Source organism: Balaenoptera ricei, chromosome 2 (genome assembly GCF_028023285.1).
Source record: "Balaenoptera ricei isolate mBalRic1 chromosome 2, mBalRic1.hap2, whole genome shotgun sequence".
NCBI lineage: Eukaryota > Metazoa > Chordata > Mammalia > Artiodactyla > Balaenopteridae > Balaenoptera > Balaenoptera ricei.
The window spans coordinates 44,428,330-44,442,435 of NC_082640.1; the positions used below are offsets into that span (position 1 = coordinate 44,428,330).

Below are 14,106 nucleotides of genomic sequence, written 5' to 3' on the forward strand. Positions count from 1 at the left end.
AGCACACGCAGGGCTGTGCTGGCCTCAGCTCTCCACCAGAGCCAAGCTGGGGCAGCAGAGACTGAAGTCCCAGCTAACTGACTCTGTTCCAGGCTCAATGGCCTGGGCCCTGCAGGCCTCACCTCATTCGGGGCCCCCGGCAGCCTCATGGGTGGGCGCTACAGCATCCCCGCCTCCCAGAGAGCAGAGCCAGGCTCAGCGAGGCTGACTTTCTTGCCTGAGGTTCCACTGTGAGGCGGAAGCAGGATGTGAATCCAGCCCCTCAGACCTGAGAGCCCAGGCCCTTGGCAGTGCCAAGACATCGGACAACCTTGGCGCATTCATGATTCCCTCCACCGGCAGCTGGGTGGTTCAAGGGCACACTCCGCCACAGGTGGGCTTCAGCCTCTCCGAGGACCCCTCCTGCGACGCTGAGAGACGGCCACCCACCAGGAGGCCCATGGTCCACACGCTCTGCGGCATTGCCTCCACAGACTAGTTTCCAGGGCCTGTTTCTCGGGGTGCAGCCGGGGGTGGGCAGGGGCTCGAAGGCTGGGGTCGGGATGCTGCCCAGGGCAGGGCCAGCCTGCACACAGACAGCGTGGGACGCGTTGGGGGCGTCCCACTCCCGACCCCCGTCATGCGTGGCTCTGTTCCCCCCAAACAGGCGACGGGGTGTCTGCTGTCTGCACAGCCTTGACACCTGGGCTCAGAGCAGTGTCTCAGCTACAGAGCTCTCTGGTGTGTCTGGAATCCATGACCGAAATCCCACTCCGGTGCCCCAGAGGGAGTCCCTGAAGTGCTTTGGGGTCATCGAGTGGATCTGTTCCGAGCAGTGCTCCTCGAATGTGCCCACCAACCACCGGGCTCCGCCTCCGCCGGGCCCAGTGGGCCTGAGGTCTGCATCGCTGTCAAGTGCTCTGGGGGTCATTTTCTCTTCAACAGCCAGTCACAGAGGGGCCAAGTTGCCAGCGCCCCCCCACCGCAGGTCTGGAATGTGTGAACGGGGCATCTTCTCGGGGGCGGGGGACGGAGGGGCTGCAGGCAGAGGGGGCAGTGAGGAGACCGGCCTCCCGAGAAGCAAACCCAGCAGGGACCCAGCTGCCAACACTGAGCGGCCTGGGGCACTCAGGCTGTCAGCGCTCGGAGTCAAGGCCTTTCATCTCTCCGTTCACCGTGGCTCCGCCCCTTGCTCCCCTCCGCCTCCTGAGCCACAGGTAGCAACCGGCCACCCCCAGAGGGCGCAGGGCAGCTCCGCCCACCACCGGCAGGCGGCGACAGGGGTTGCTCTCCCGCTGCCCTTGCACCCAGGGCCTCCCTCCCGCCTCCATCCCGGCGGGGCGGGGACGGTAGAGGGGCTGAGCTTTAAGTCCTGCCAATCCCATTTCTCAACCCTCTGGAGAACATTCTCGATGCGATCGCCCAGGGCTGGGCCAAAAGTGGGGAAGTCTGAAGGAGACGCTGGTCGCGTGGGATGGCGGGCGAAGTGTGCGCCGGAGGGAGGGTGTCTGGTCCAAAGTCCCACTCTGTCCCCTACGAGTAGTTGTGGGAATTGGACTTGACCTCAGTTTCCTTATCTGTGCAGTGGAGGTGACACCCACCTCAGAGGCAGCGGAGGATTGAGGAGATGTACTTCGCATGCCTGGGACCCAGTGGGCACTCAACAAATAAGGTCCCCGACAAAGGTCTCAGAGGGGGACAGATACAACCCTCCGTGAGGTCAGAGGTTAAAAGTCACCAGGCAGGGGATGAAAGGGCATTGGATGGGAGCCGTCCCCCTCCCTCTGCCTCTTCCCTAGTGAATCCCAGGGACTGCGCTCAGCCCTCCACCCTCCTCCTCAGGTTCGGGCCCTGGCTGGCGCTCGCTCTGCCCTTCTGCCTTGACTCCGATCAGCTGGGTCTGGGCAGCTCTTCCTGCCCACTGCCCACTCACACCCAAAGGCCCAGCCCTGCAGCCCACCTGGATCAGTCCAGGACCATGATACCTGGGGCCACATTTCCCCGATGTCCTGGGTTTCCCCAGCTGTCCCGAACCCTCGGGCCTTGCACATCTTCCTAAGGGTGTAAGAGGAACCTCAGGCGCTCTCATCATAAGGGAGAAGCTACAGATCAGGGTGGGGGAATGGTGTATAAGAGGCCACTGAGAGTAACGAGAGCTGGGACCAGAACTGGGCGAGATCCCCTCTGCCCTCTGTCCAGGTGGTAACGCAGCTCTCCCAGGCCCGTCTGCTATCATTTCCTGGGGGCCTCAGGGAAGGGTGCTGGGGATACCAGGGCTGGACAGTCCCCACGGGTGGTGAGCCGAGGGGCCCTGACCCCCATGGAGTCGTCCTGCCGCCCTGTGTTCCACTCCAGTAAATCATAGGCTGAAGGCTCCCCAACCCAGGTCAGGGACCTGAATGTAACCTGGCCCAGCATCAAAAGGAAAAGCTCTGGACTGTGGCGTCACCTGCCAAAGAGACCCCAGAGGGGCTGATTTTTATGTGCCGTATCTTAAAAAAAAAAAAAAAAAAAAAAAAAGACCTGAATTCCAGGCAGTAAACCTTGGGCTTTTCTGATGTGAGTGTTCAAGGAAGGAAGGAAGGAGAGGAAAGTCTGAGAGTCTGAAACATCTTACTGCAACTCGTGTGAGTGGGAAGAGGAAGCGAGCTTTTCTGAGCGCGGTTTCCTTGGTGCTTTGAGTGCGACAGAAGGCGGCCGGTTGCCCTGTTCCTGCCTGGCTCCTGCAGACGGCCACCTCGCCACGGTGCCACGGCAGCACATGTGCGCACAGCCAGGTGATTAAAGTTCTCCTGAGCTCCTATGTCCACCTCAGACGCTGTGTCCTCGGGCAGGGGGGGCTCTCAAGGGGCCCCTTCTGACCCTTGGTACCTGGAGCTCCACCTCAGACACCCAGGAAAATGCAAAGACCCTTGCACAGACTTTATGCTCCTCGGAAGTCTATTATGCATATTTTGATTTGACTCAAGCCTCTTGAGACGTAGAACTTTTGGGATTAGCTACTAGGGAACAAACAGAGGAGAATCCAGAGGCTGCAAAGACAGTGGCCAGCCAGACTCACCACCAGGAAACCCGATTCCCTCCAGCGCCCCATGATGCCGGACACTTGGCTCAAAAGGTGGGGTGCAGGCTGAGACCCTGGGCAACCACCAGACCCACTCGCTCCCAACTTGTGCAGTTAGGGCCAGGGCTCCCACTTCTCTGTGCAACTGACTTTGTTAAGATCACTTTATCTAATGCTCACTTGGCGACCAAACTCCTTGTTGGCTTCCCAAGGCGCACCATGGAATTTTAGAACCTGGGGCCTGAGGGATGCCACAGGTCACCAGTTTGTACCTCCAGCCAGACCCCATGGCAGGAAATCTGCCTGCAGCATCCCTGCCTGGTGGGTGTCCGGCTTCCACTGCCATTGGAACTCTGCTGGGCAGGGCTGGCCCCTCCTGCTCTGGACAGCTCCAGCTGTGGACCCACATCTGCCCCCCAGGGAGATCCGTGGGACTTTGGCCCTTCTCTAGAGCCACATAGAAAAGGCTCAAATGTAACCCTGCAAATACTGGGGATGGCCCCTTGGCTTCCCTGTGTCACCTTCTTTGGTCTCACCCTCTGGCCACTCCTCTCTGTGGGCCTCACTGAACTGTCAACCATCGACGCCCCAGCTAGGGTGCCACCTCCTGCCTGCAAATCCCCTGAGAATCCTCTGACTCCCACACTCTACGCTCAAAGCATCTGTGCTCCGGCACCCCACATTTGTAACCTTTCACTTCTGCAGGAGGTGGGCTCCAGACTGCCTTCCTCATGGTCTGAGATGAAGCAGAGAGAAATCACAGCCACACACGGCTTGCCTGACTTAATTCTCTTCCTTTAAATAGCAACCCAGCTCCTCCTGGAGCAGAAAGACGGGGCAGGGGGTGGGCGGCGGCAGCCAGGAGCTGGAAGCTGCAGCTGTACCAACCCAGGCAGGATGAAAATATTTATGCACCAGCGCAGCATTAGCTGCTTTCAGAGACCTCCTTTGAACTGTTAATCAAGCCCAGTCTTTCAGAATAATAGCCTGATTATTACCGCCTTGTTTGCATAACAAAGAAGCCCAATAAAACTTATTTTGCCGAGCGCCACGGGGTGTGAAGGCTCGGCCCTGAGAAAGGAGTCTTAGGAATGCAGGAGCCGCTCCTCAGCCTGAACCCAGGAATAAAGACAATGCAATTTGCCACCAAGAAAGGCCCAATAGACCAATAAATTACCCTCGTGCAAAGGGATGAGATCAGGTTTCAGTTGCCGTGTAGGAGGGGTGGGGTGAGCCGGGAAAGAGAAAAACCTGCCTCTTCTTAAAGGAGTATAAGGCTCGTTTGAAGGCAAACCCCACAGTCACGTTGGTTTTGCCCGACTCTCTGGTTTGCAGGGTAACTGCCTGGATTCATGGACTTGCTGAAGGTTCTGGACCCCACTAGGTGCCAGGCACGGTGCTTCCTGCCATTCCTGGAACAAGCCCCAGTTGGTTTCTGTGCTCAGGTGGAGTCAGCTACGCAGACCACGGGGATGTAGGGAAGAAGACACGGTTCATTTGAACACAGACTTAAGGATGGAGGCGTAGAGGGTTATCAGGGAAGCAGCCTTTCCACCAGGTCCTGAAGGGCAGTGGGATTTGACAGGTGATGCAGGGCAGAGGTCCAGAAGCCCAAGTGGCTCCAGAACAGCTGGGACTGGCCGGAGGCGAAATGCCGGATGGTTGAGAGTGTGGCCGGGAGTTTGGGGCCAGACACGAAAGCCCCGAGTGCAAGCCGGCGATGAAGCAAATGTCGTTCAGCTTCAAACTGCTTTTCTCTGCTCTGTGTGGGGCTGGGATGCAGCAAACCCCATTTCCCTGTTCACCCAGCTCCCTGTTAGATTCTACCACCAGGGAGCCCTAGACGAGGCCCAGCCAGGTTAAGCTTAGCACCACCGCCCAGCCCTGGCCCTTCTTCCCCTCCAGCCGCTGGTGGTGCTGCTGCGAAGTGGCCAGACCAGTCAGGCAGCGGCCCTCCTCAGAGCCCTGGGCCCCCAAGGTCCTCTTCCCTTTGTCCCTCCAGCCCCAGAAGTGGAAGTCGCTTCCTGCAACTCTGTGTGTGCCTCCGTGGTCCCTTGTGGCCTTTTCCGTCTTCCCACGTCCATCTAGACACAATTCCCTATATTACGTTCCCTCTGTGGCAATACCCATGTGGCTTCTGTTTTCCTGACTGGACCCCGATATGCCAGCCTAAGGATTTCAGACCAGATCCCGCTGACCGTGGGGAGCCCGCTGGATAATTTTCAGTCAGTACATGGCATGATGAGAACACTATTTTAGGAAGTGGCATAACATTAAGAGGCGATGGCTTTAATTAGGATAGAAGCAGGCAGAGCAGAGGGAGAGCAGCTTCAAAGAGAATTCACTGCACAGCCTCTGTGGAAGGAGCAGCACAGAGGCCGCCCCCCCGCCCCCAACCAGGTCACCTGTCCTCACTGCCCACCTGTCCCAGGCAGCGCCAATGCTGGGGCTCGCCTCTTAGCAACGAGTTGGGATGTGGGTCCCAAAAGAGGTGGGAAACGTGCTTGCGCCCAGTGGGAGACCCAGGCTGGGCACCGGCAGCAGAAACAGCGGACCACTCTGCACCCTCTCCTGTCCCTTAGCACCGAAGCTGGGAGGGGACAGTGGATGGATCTAGCGCCAGAATTTGGCAAGCTCTTGCCCGGGCAGTGTTCTGGAGTCTCTCTGCTTGAGAGATGCCTGTGGCTGCCGGGTTTGTGTCGCTCCATCCAGGTGTCTGGCGTCACATACCGAGAGGAACACACCCAGGTGAGGGACTGGAGTTTTCACCAGGTGCAGGAGACCCTACCTGACTTAACCCACAAGCAGCCAGAATCGATCAGCTTTCCTCAAAGGCATTCCTCCCAGTTCAGCCTAAGAATGTTCCAAGGAACCGACCTAGCCCGTTACTCCAAAGTGTCTCTCGCCCCTTGAGAGCACGGGGAGTTTTCTCAGGGGCTTCCTCCAGGGATCTGCCTACCCGAGAAGAAAGCCCGGGGCAGGAGGAAGCTTCTCAGAGAATCTGCACTGGCTTAGGGAGTGGAGGAGGGGAGATGGGGGAGCAGTGGTTAACTCACTGCTAAGTGTGGGCAGAGGTGGCCGAGTGCCACTCACCAAGCTGAGGCAGGAGGCGCTGCCCCCTCGTCACACCCAGACAGGCTGCTCTGTCCCAGCCTCCACACGTGCCAAGTCGCTGCAAGAAACCACGCCGAGTGCCAAGGAAAAGGGCACACCTCAGCTTTCCCAACTGGACACCCTCCCCCAGCTCCCACCGGGGCCACACGGAGCCAGATCAACAGCCGAGAGAATGCTAAAAAGCACATGTGCTCACCCTCGGGCCCAAGGCCACAAGCAGGTCTGTCAGTCAGGCAGCTGAGGGCTCCTCTGGGTTAGAGGGGCCCATGGCGGGCAGGGGCCGGGCACAGGATTCCATGCCAAGACCACCCTGCCTTAGGGCAGAGAACTAAGTGACTCTGGGTTCCACGAGGAGGATGGTATGGGCAAAGACATCACTTTTCAGGTATAAATGAAGCTTGTAGGCGAGCAGTTGGGCTTCCTACTTTGAGGCATAACCCCTTTTCCTGAGTCTAGGACTGGCTCTAGAGGTGATAATTTTCCATTCTGATTCTGCCTCTAGTAACCCTGGGCGCATCTGCTTGACTGCTCTGGGTCAAAATTCATTTGAAGTGGCTTTTCTCCCCCACTTCCATCTGCAGGCAGGCCTTCCTCCACCTTCCTCATGCACGGGGAGGGCACACGTCCGGCTGGTGCACACACGAGTGTGAGCCCGTGTTCATGGAACATTCCTTAGCGTGGGGAGCAATAATGGGCACCTTTCTGCAGGGACTTGGGCGCAGAGGGATCACTTTAATAGGCGTCTCGGTATTCTGACTGCCCAGGTGAAGTGGTGAGTGAAATGAATAAATAAGCAAAACCCAAAAGACACAAATCTGACTTGGGAAAATCTGCACCATGATAGCTCTGCCAAAGTTGTTTTCCCAACCTACGGCTGGGTGGCATGTGCTCTGGAATGCTAAGCCAGGGATGGATAGGGAGCAGAGAGGGCCTTTGGGAAGAGGCAACAATGTGAGATCCATGGAAGAGTGTGGTCACTCTTCATTCTGCTGTCTAATCATATCTCCAAAGTTTCTTATTCTTTTTCCCCCACCTTAAAGCCTTATATGCTACATAGCCCAAAGTCTAAAATGCTACGTAGCACGTTTAACGAGTGTGTTTACCCAAAATCTGGTATATGGAAAAGGGCAGGGGTCTGGGCTCTACTCCTGGCTCTGCCACTGAGCTGTGTGACGTCAGGCAACCTCTCTGACCCTCTGTTTCCTCATCGATACAGTGGGAATGATGCTCACGGGGGAGGGGTGACCATCTCATGAGGTGACGTATTTCTAGTATTTAGCAGAGTGCCTGGTATATGTGGCCACTCAACAAACGGAAGAGCTTTAAAAATTGTTGTTCTCCTTCAAATGATCATATTTTGGAGAAAACAATATGCAGGTATTCTGTCTTGAAGGTTATTCATGAATATTAATTAGTGATGGTAGTCTGTGGGAGACTGGAATTTGGGTTATTTTCATTTTCTTATTTATCCTTTTCGGTCTTTAGATTTAAAAATGAGTATTGTCTTTATAAGCAGAAACAAATTTTTTGAAAAAAAGATTGGGGTATCTGGACACCCCCCTCCACTCCCCCCAAACCCTGTGATCTCTGCCTGTTGAGCAAAAAACAAACAGAGACACAAAGAACCCAAGGGTCCTGTAGTTTCCAGGATTGTGCCGGGTGTGTTTGGGGTGCAGAGCAAGGAGAAGGGTATAAAGAAACAGGAAATGGGGTTCCTGCCCTTATGAACAGCTCCAGTGATTTAGAAGAGGATTAAAAACCCAAGACCCGGGGCTTCCCTGGTGGCGCAGTGGTTGGGAATCTGCCTGCCAATGCAGGCGACACGAGTTCGAGCCCTGGTTCGGGAGGATCCCACATGCTGCGGAGCAGCTGGGCCCGTGCGCCACAACTGCTGAGCCTGCGCTCTAGACCCCGCGCACCTAGAGCCGGTGCTCCAAGACGAGAGAGGCCACTGCAATGAGAGGCCCGTGCACGGCAATGAAGAGAAGCCCCCGCTCACCGCGACTAAAAAGAAAGCCCACGCGCAGCAACGAGGACCCAACGCAGCCAAAAATAAAAAAAAATAAAAATTAAAAATGAATGTCATTCTTTAACACATTATCTGTGAATAAAGTTTAAAAGAAAAAAACAAAAAACCCAAGACCCAGGAAGCAACAAGGCCAAGAGGAAGCACAGGCGTCAGCAGCCAAGGTACCCAGGTCACTGGAGGGACAGCACTAGACCCCAACAGATGGCACTGGCCTTGGGCTTTAATCTAGTGGGCATTCCCATCCCAAACTGGGCAGGGGCATCAGCAAGGCCTGGGGGCTGCCCACCGTTAAGGTGTGGTGGGTGGTGACAGAGTATGGGGAGACCAGGAGGGACCTGGAGCCTGGGGACATGCCAGGGAATGAGGCAATGGGAATGAGGCCGGGGATGAGTGTGGGACCAGATGCCAGAGGGTTCTCCCTTCTGGATGCTCCAAAGAGGGCCACAGGGAGCTGTGAGTGCCTGAGCAGGAGTTTTAGAGCAATTCATCTGGCAACTTGGAGCGTGCGGGTGGGGCACCTGGGAGGCAGGTCCAAGCTCAGCTGCTTGCAGGTGACGACGGGAACAGGCAGGAAAGGGCGGAGGAAGGAGGCCCAGCGCCAGGTGAAAGGACAGAAGGGAGAGGCCACTTCACACCCAGGACTTAACGGTTCTGGGCAGTGGGGTCTAACAGACACAGGCCAGGCGCTAGTCCAGGGGACAGGAGGAGAGTCTAAGGAGACCCACCATCCTGGTGTGCCCAGGGCTCAGAGGGCTTCTAAAAACACGGGACTCTCAATTTTAAAACAGTGGAAAGTCCTGGGTCCACTGAGATGCGCTGGTTACCCTAGAAGATACAGTGCCTTCAATCTGAGGCAGGTTGAGTGTAGCCAGGTATTACAACGGCATGGCACCCCCAATCACTCAACCAAACATAAATTGGGGTTCTCTGCCCACTTCTGCTGAGGGCCTTGCACATTGCACCCGAGAGGGAAATTTTAGCAGGAACCATACGACCTCCAAACATATAAAGTGGTCCCCACGTGATCCTCTCACCTCCACAGAGACCCGGCACCCCAGTTCCCCATCTCATGGAGCAACCTTATCGGAGCCCATGGATCACCTCTCCCCAGTTCTCCTTTGGGCACTGGGGTGATTGCTAGCCAATTCCTCCAACCTTGCAGAGGTTTCCCTTCTTAAACCAGAAGACCATAGATGCTCTCCTTACTCTCCAACTCATCCTCAGGGCCAAAGGGGCCAACCATCTGCAGGATTTTACATCCCGCCCTCCCTGGGAGCCAGGGCTCTGCCCTGCAGGCCCCTTGGTGTGGCACACACCAGCCTACTGGCTGGCGCTGCTGCCATCTGGCTCTTGCAATGGGACTCATTTCAGTCTTTCCCTCTGGGACACAAAGTCCTACTGGGAGAACAGTAACGTGATAAGTAGGTTGACTTGCTTGTGCACTTTTGAATAGCAGCTCCGAGATAAATATTCTCATCTCTACAATGACACAGATGTACTTGGATACTGCAGAGGACTTGGGTCTCTGCAAGCCTTAGTTTCCCCACTGAGGACTAATCTTTCTAAAACAGCTGTGGTTTAAAAGGAAGGGGAAAGAGGAAAAAAGAAAGGCCCAGGGCAATAATTTTTAGAACAGTGGTCCTCACACTTGAGGTGCATCAGAACCCTCCGGAAGGCCTGTTACAGTACCGGCTGCGCATCCCACCCCCAGAACATCAGCTTCAGTAGGTTTCTAACAAGTTCCTGGGGCGGGGGGAGGGAGGGGGTTGATGTTCCTGGTCTAAGGACCACATTTTGAGAACCACCAAGCTGGAGTATAGCATCCATATGCAGCCAATGGGAAGCACGCCAGCGTGTCTACAACATATGACTTTGACGGGTTCCTCCTGGAAATCTGTTTTATTAAGCCAGGGTGGTTTCAAAGTTTAAAAAAGTATCTATTAATTGTGTTTTGAAGCAGACGCTATTAGTGAAAGACTCTTCTAAGAAGCCTTTCTTGGCCTCCTGCCACCCACCCCCCCTCCCAGCTAGACCACAGCAGTGGCCACTCTGTCCATCTGCTGAAGGCACAGCATGGTCCATGCAGACACCCTGATAGCCCAAGGGACACCCAAGGGCCCCTGTCCTTCCACCAGGACTGAAGGCGGATGCCAGCCTTGCTCAGATGAGGGCCCACAGGAGGTGTGCCACGCACGCTGAGTACATGTAAACACTCTCAAAACACACAAACCCTCTCAGTCTAGCAGAGGTTAAGGCATCTTTCTCCACATAACTATGTCCAATTTAATTTGCACTCCTATGGGTTTACTCCTGGAAGCCATTCAAGTCGACTAGCACCGAACAAGCCTATGCTTTCACAAGGCTGCTCCAGCCAGATTCCACCTGTCTTTAGAGGGAGGGGCTGGCACACAGGGCCCCTGACTGTCTCCAGTGCTTTCTTTTTTTTTCTCTTTAACGCCCACCCAGCTCCCCACCAGACCTGCAGGTTCTCTGACTTTAACCCCAAGCAGCCCCTCTGCCAACAGTCCACCTCTTTGTGGTGGAAATGACCCATTTCATCTCTTAAGAAACTGTCTTCTTGACCCAGGTTTCTGGAGCACACGCGTTTTCAGAGCCCCCAGTGTATTTCATGCGGGCATACTGGAAGCTCAGTTTTCAGCAAGGTGGGCAATTTTGACTAAATGCGGCTGTCAAGGTCTCAAATTAGAAGAAACATTAGCCAGTTGGCATGACAGTGCAACAGCTATCTGCTCTATCTGCCAGGTTTTAGTTACCAGCCTTGAAGCCAAAAAGAAATGGGCTTCTTGGAAACAAGTGATGGAATTCGGGCTGTGAATTATATAACCCACCAGCTTTCCTCAGACTATGGGGGAGACTTTTAAAATAAAGTTTTTAAGATGGAGAAATGAAAACAGCAAAACTCCACCACCCAGCCCTGACAGCTCCCTCCTACCTCTGAGTACCTCCTGCCAGCCCTTCCCTTCCTCTCCCTCCAGCCCAATAAGTTAACAAGTGCTGCCGCTTTAAGAGTGGGAAGGTGTTGTTTTAAGGGCCTCTAAGCCCCCCTTCTCAAATTCAGCTCCAAGCTGAGATCACATCCCCCACGGCAGCTAAGGGACAAAAGCCATTTATCAACCCATCTGATAAAACTTCCAATGGGCTGGATCTTTATCTGGACCAAACCGAGATGCACACACATTGCACACTTCTGTATCTCTAAAAGGGGGATTTCTTTTTTTAAGAAGAGGATCATTTCAAATTTTATTTTCTTAGTTCTTGGGAGGGAACCAAATCAGCCTTTCAGCCAGAACCTTCTATAGGTGGGGAAACTGCCTTTAAAAAAAAAAAAAAAAAAAAAAAAAAGGGAGGGAAAGTAGGACTCCCTGCTGCTTGACCCTCTATGGAGGTTGTAATATTCTGGGGCGAGGGTGCACGGGGTCTAAGGGCTCTTTAAGGCATTGACACCCCCCATCTTGTCTTCACCCGGGGCCTCCCCAATGGAATCCAGGGCTGCGAGCAGGTTGCGACTCTCCGGGGACGCCCTTGGGGCGCGCGGGGCCGGGTGGGTTTTGGGGGGCCCCGGAGCAGGGCTGGAGCGGGAAAGTAAACGGATTCCTCCTTCCTCACCACTGCCTGCATGTCCTCCCACCGGGAGCCCCAACTTACAGCCAGGCCGAGTCCGGACTGCCCAGTTCTGCCAGTTCCTGAAACCCAGTTGGCTGAGGAGCAAAACAAAACAACCCAATCCCGGTCTAACTCAAGTCCTTTCTTGCAGAGCTCGGTAGAGCGCTGCAGCTGCGGATCCGTTCCGCCTGCGGAGCGAAACAGGCTCTCATTTTTGCAAAAAGACACCTCGGCATCGCGCAGCACAATGGAAACAGCCGGGAAATCCCGCCTTGCATCGGGGACCATTTGACCCATGACGCTGGGTTTATTTGTATTTTTAGCGAGGGGAAAATGGGTACGAAGGGTTTAACTAGCATTTCCAGGCTGTAAGTAGCATATGGCAAAAATGGAATAAACTTTCCTGAAACATTATAAAGAAAACAGACCCGGGATTTAAGTTTCGTGCCTTCCCCCTCCCCCTCCGACAGGGGAAAAAAAAAAAAAAAAAGTAAAGAAACTGGAGCGTTTGGGAAGGAACAAATGCTTCTCTGTGGAGTTGGTCTCCCTTCCCCCAACAAAAACAAGAGGTCCGGGCTCGGAGGAATTTGAAAGCAGCGATCTGCCAAAAACATTGTGAAAAACTATGGGGGATTCATTGGAAACAGATGGGCTTTTTCAGCTTTAATTCTGAAATTCTCTCCCTTTCTGACACAATAAAAACAAACAGGGGGCGACGCGGAATGTTATCAAACAGGAATAAGGGCCCTTCGAAGCCCAGTCCGTGGGCTTCCTCGCGTGGGCGAGCGCGGGGTGGCGGGACGGGGTCCCGCGGGATGGGGCGGTCCGGGTCAGGCCTGGGACCTCAGGGGCGCCCCCGGCTCCACCCCTGGGCACCCGGCAGGTTTGCAAACTGCTGGGCGAGGAGCTGGAGAAAGTGCCCCCTGCTCCGAGTCCGTGCCTCCCTTTCTCCCCCTTCTCGGGGGCCCCTAAGGGGCGCGTCCCGGTACCCCCTTTTTCTCGGAAGTTGGGAGACGTCCCCGGCGCCTGCGACCTCCCCGCCTGGCTCTTTTTCATTATAGCCTGGGAGGGGTCCCCCAGGTCCCCACGGGCGCATCCATCGCGCGCCTTCGGCGGGACGCGGGAGAAACAAAGACGCGTGGAAATGGGAGGCGGGGGGCCGGCGAACTTGAGCTCCGACTCGCCGACCTGTGGCCCGGCGCTGCGAGGAGACCCGGGGAGCGGGCCCCGCGCGCCCGGCCGGCTGTCCCCGGGCCGGGGGCAGTGCCTTACCTGTGGGGAAGCTGCAGAGAAGGAAGGCGAAGGTCGGCCAGAATCCCAGGGCTGAAGGTCCTGCCCCTCTCCCCATACCCATCCATCCAGCTCGGCCTGTTACCACTAGCCTCTCCCTGGAAGAAGAGTTCAGAAGAAAAGAAGAAAATAAATCACGCTGCGGAGAAAGGGCAGCCTCGCTCCGCCGGCGGGAGCAGCGAGCCGGGAGGCTCGGTCCACCTCGGCCGCGGGCGCCCGGCGCGCCCCCCCTCCCCGCGCGCCCCTCCCTCGCCATCCATCACCCAGTTCGCCTCCAATGTCGGCGCGGCCCCGCTGCCCCAGCCGCCTCGCGTTCCGCCCCCTCGCGCTCGGGTTTCAGCGCGGCCCGCTGTGGGTTGGGGGAGAAGAGCTGGGCGGGGACCGAGGCGGCCGGGCTGCGGCGCTGGCCGCGGGGACCTGGGGAACCCAGGACTGGAAGACGGTGGGCGCGCCCCGGCTCCCCGAACCTCGCGGCTTTCCACGCAAAGGCCCAAATCCCCCGGGACAGCCAAGGCCGGCAGCGTGCAAGGACGGCCGCGCCCCCTCCCCCCATTTTCCCTATACGTATCCAACCCAAGTAGAAACTGAGCTTGGAGAAAAACCCCAGGAACCCTTTACAACTAGACTGCTGTCCCGAAGACGCCACCAACACCCCGACTCATTGCTCTCACTCAGATGTGTACCCAGTGCAGGAGGCTGAAAAATCCGCTTCCAAGTTGTCCGAGGTTGGGCGGGATGGCCCAATGGATGTCGGCCACTAAAGCACCTCGAGGCTCCCTCCCTACCCCCCCCCCCCTCGGCCCCGGGCCACCCACCCTGCCTGGGCTCGGCCACCTCCAGCATCCCTTCCAGGCACCTCGCTGCTGCCCCAGGACTCGTACTGGCCGCGCTCCGGAGTCGGGGGCCTGCGAGCCTGACGGAGGCGGCAGGACAGCTGCCACCCCAGGAGGTGCGGATGCAGCGGGCCCCGCGGTGCGCAGGGCCTGGACGCTCGGCGCTGCCAGGG

At 56.4% G+C, this 14,106-nt stretch overlaps 1 protein-coding gene across 2 annotated transcripts in view; it reads right to left on the minus strand.

The window, feature by feature from the left end:
* The window catches only part of RGMA (repulsive guidance molecule BMP co-receptor a), a 45,141-nt gene that overhangs the window by 12,608 nt on the left and 18,427 nt on the right, over nucleotides 1-14,106 (minus strand). For both annotated transcript variants that reach the window (XM_059912565.1, XM_059912566.1), the window contains exon 2: nucleotides 13,083-13,198. In XM_059912565.1, coding sequence (XP_059768548.1) covers nucleotides 13,083-13,198 — 116 coding nt within the window. The remainder of the gene's footprint in view (nucleotides 1-13,082; nucleotides 13,199-14,106) is intronic.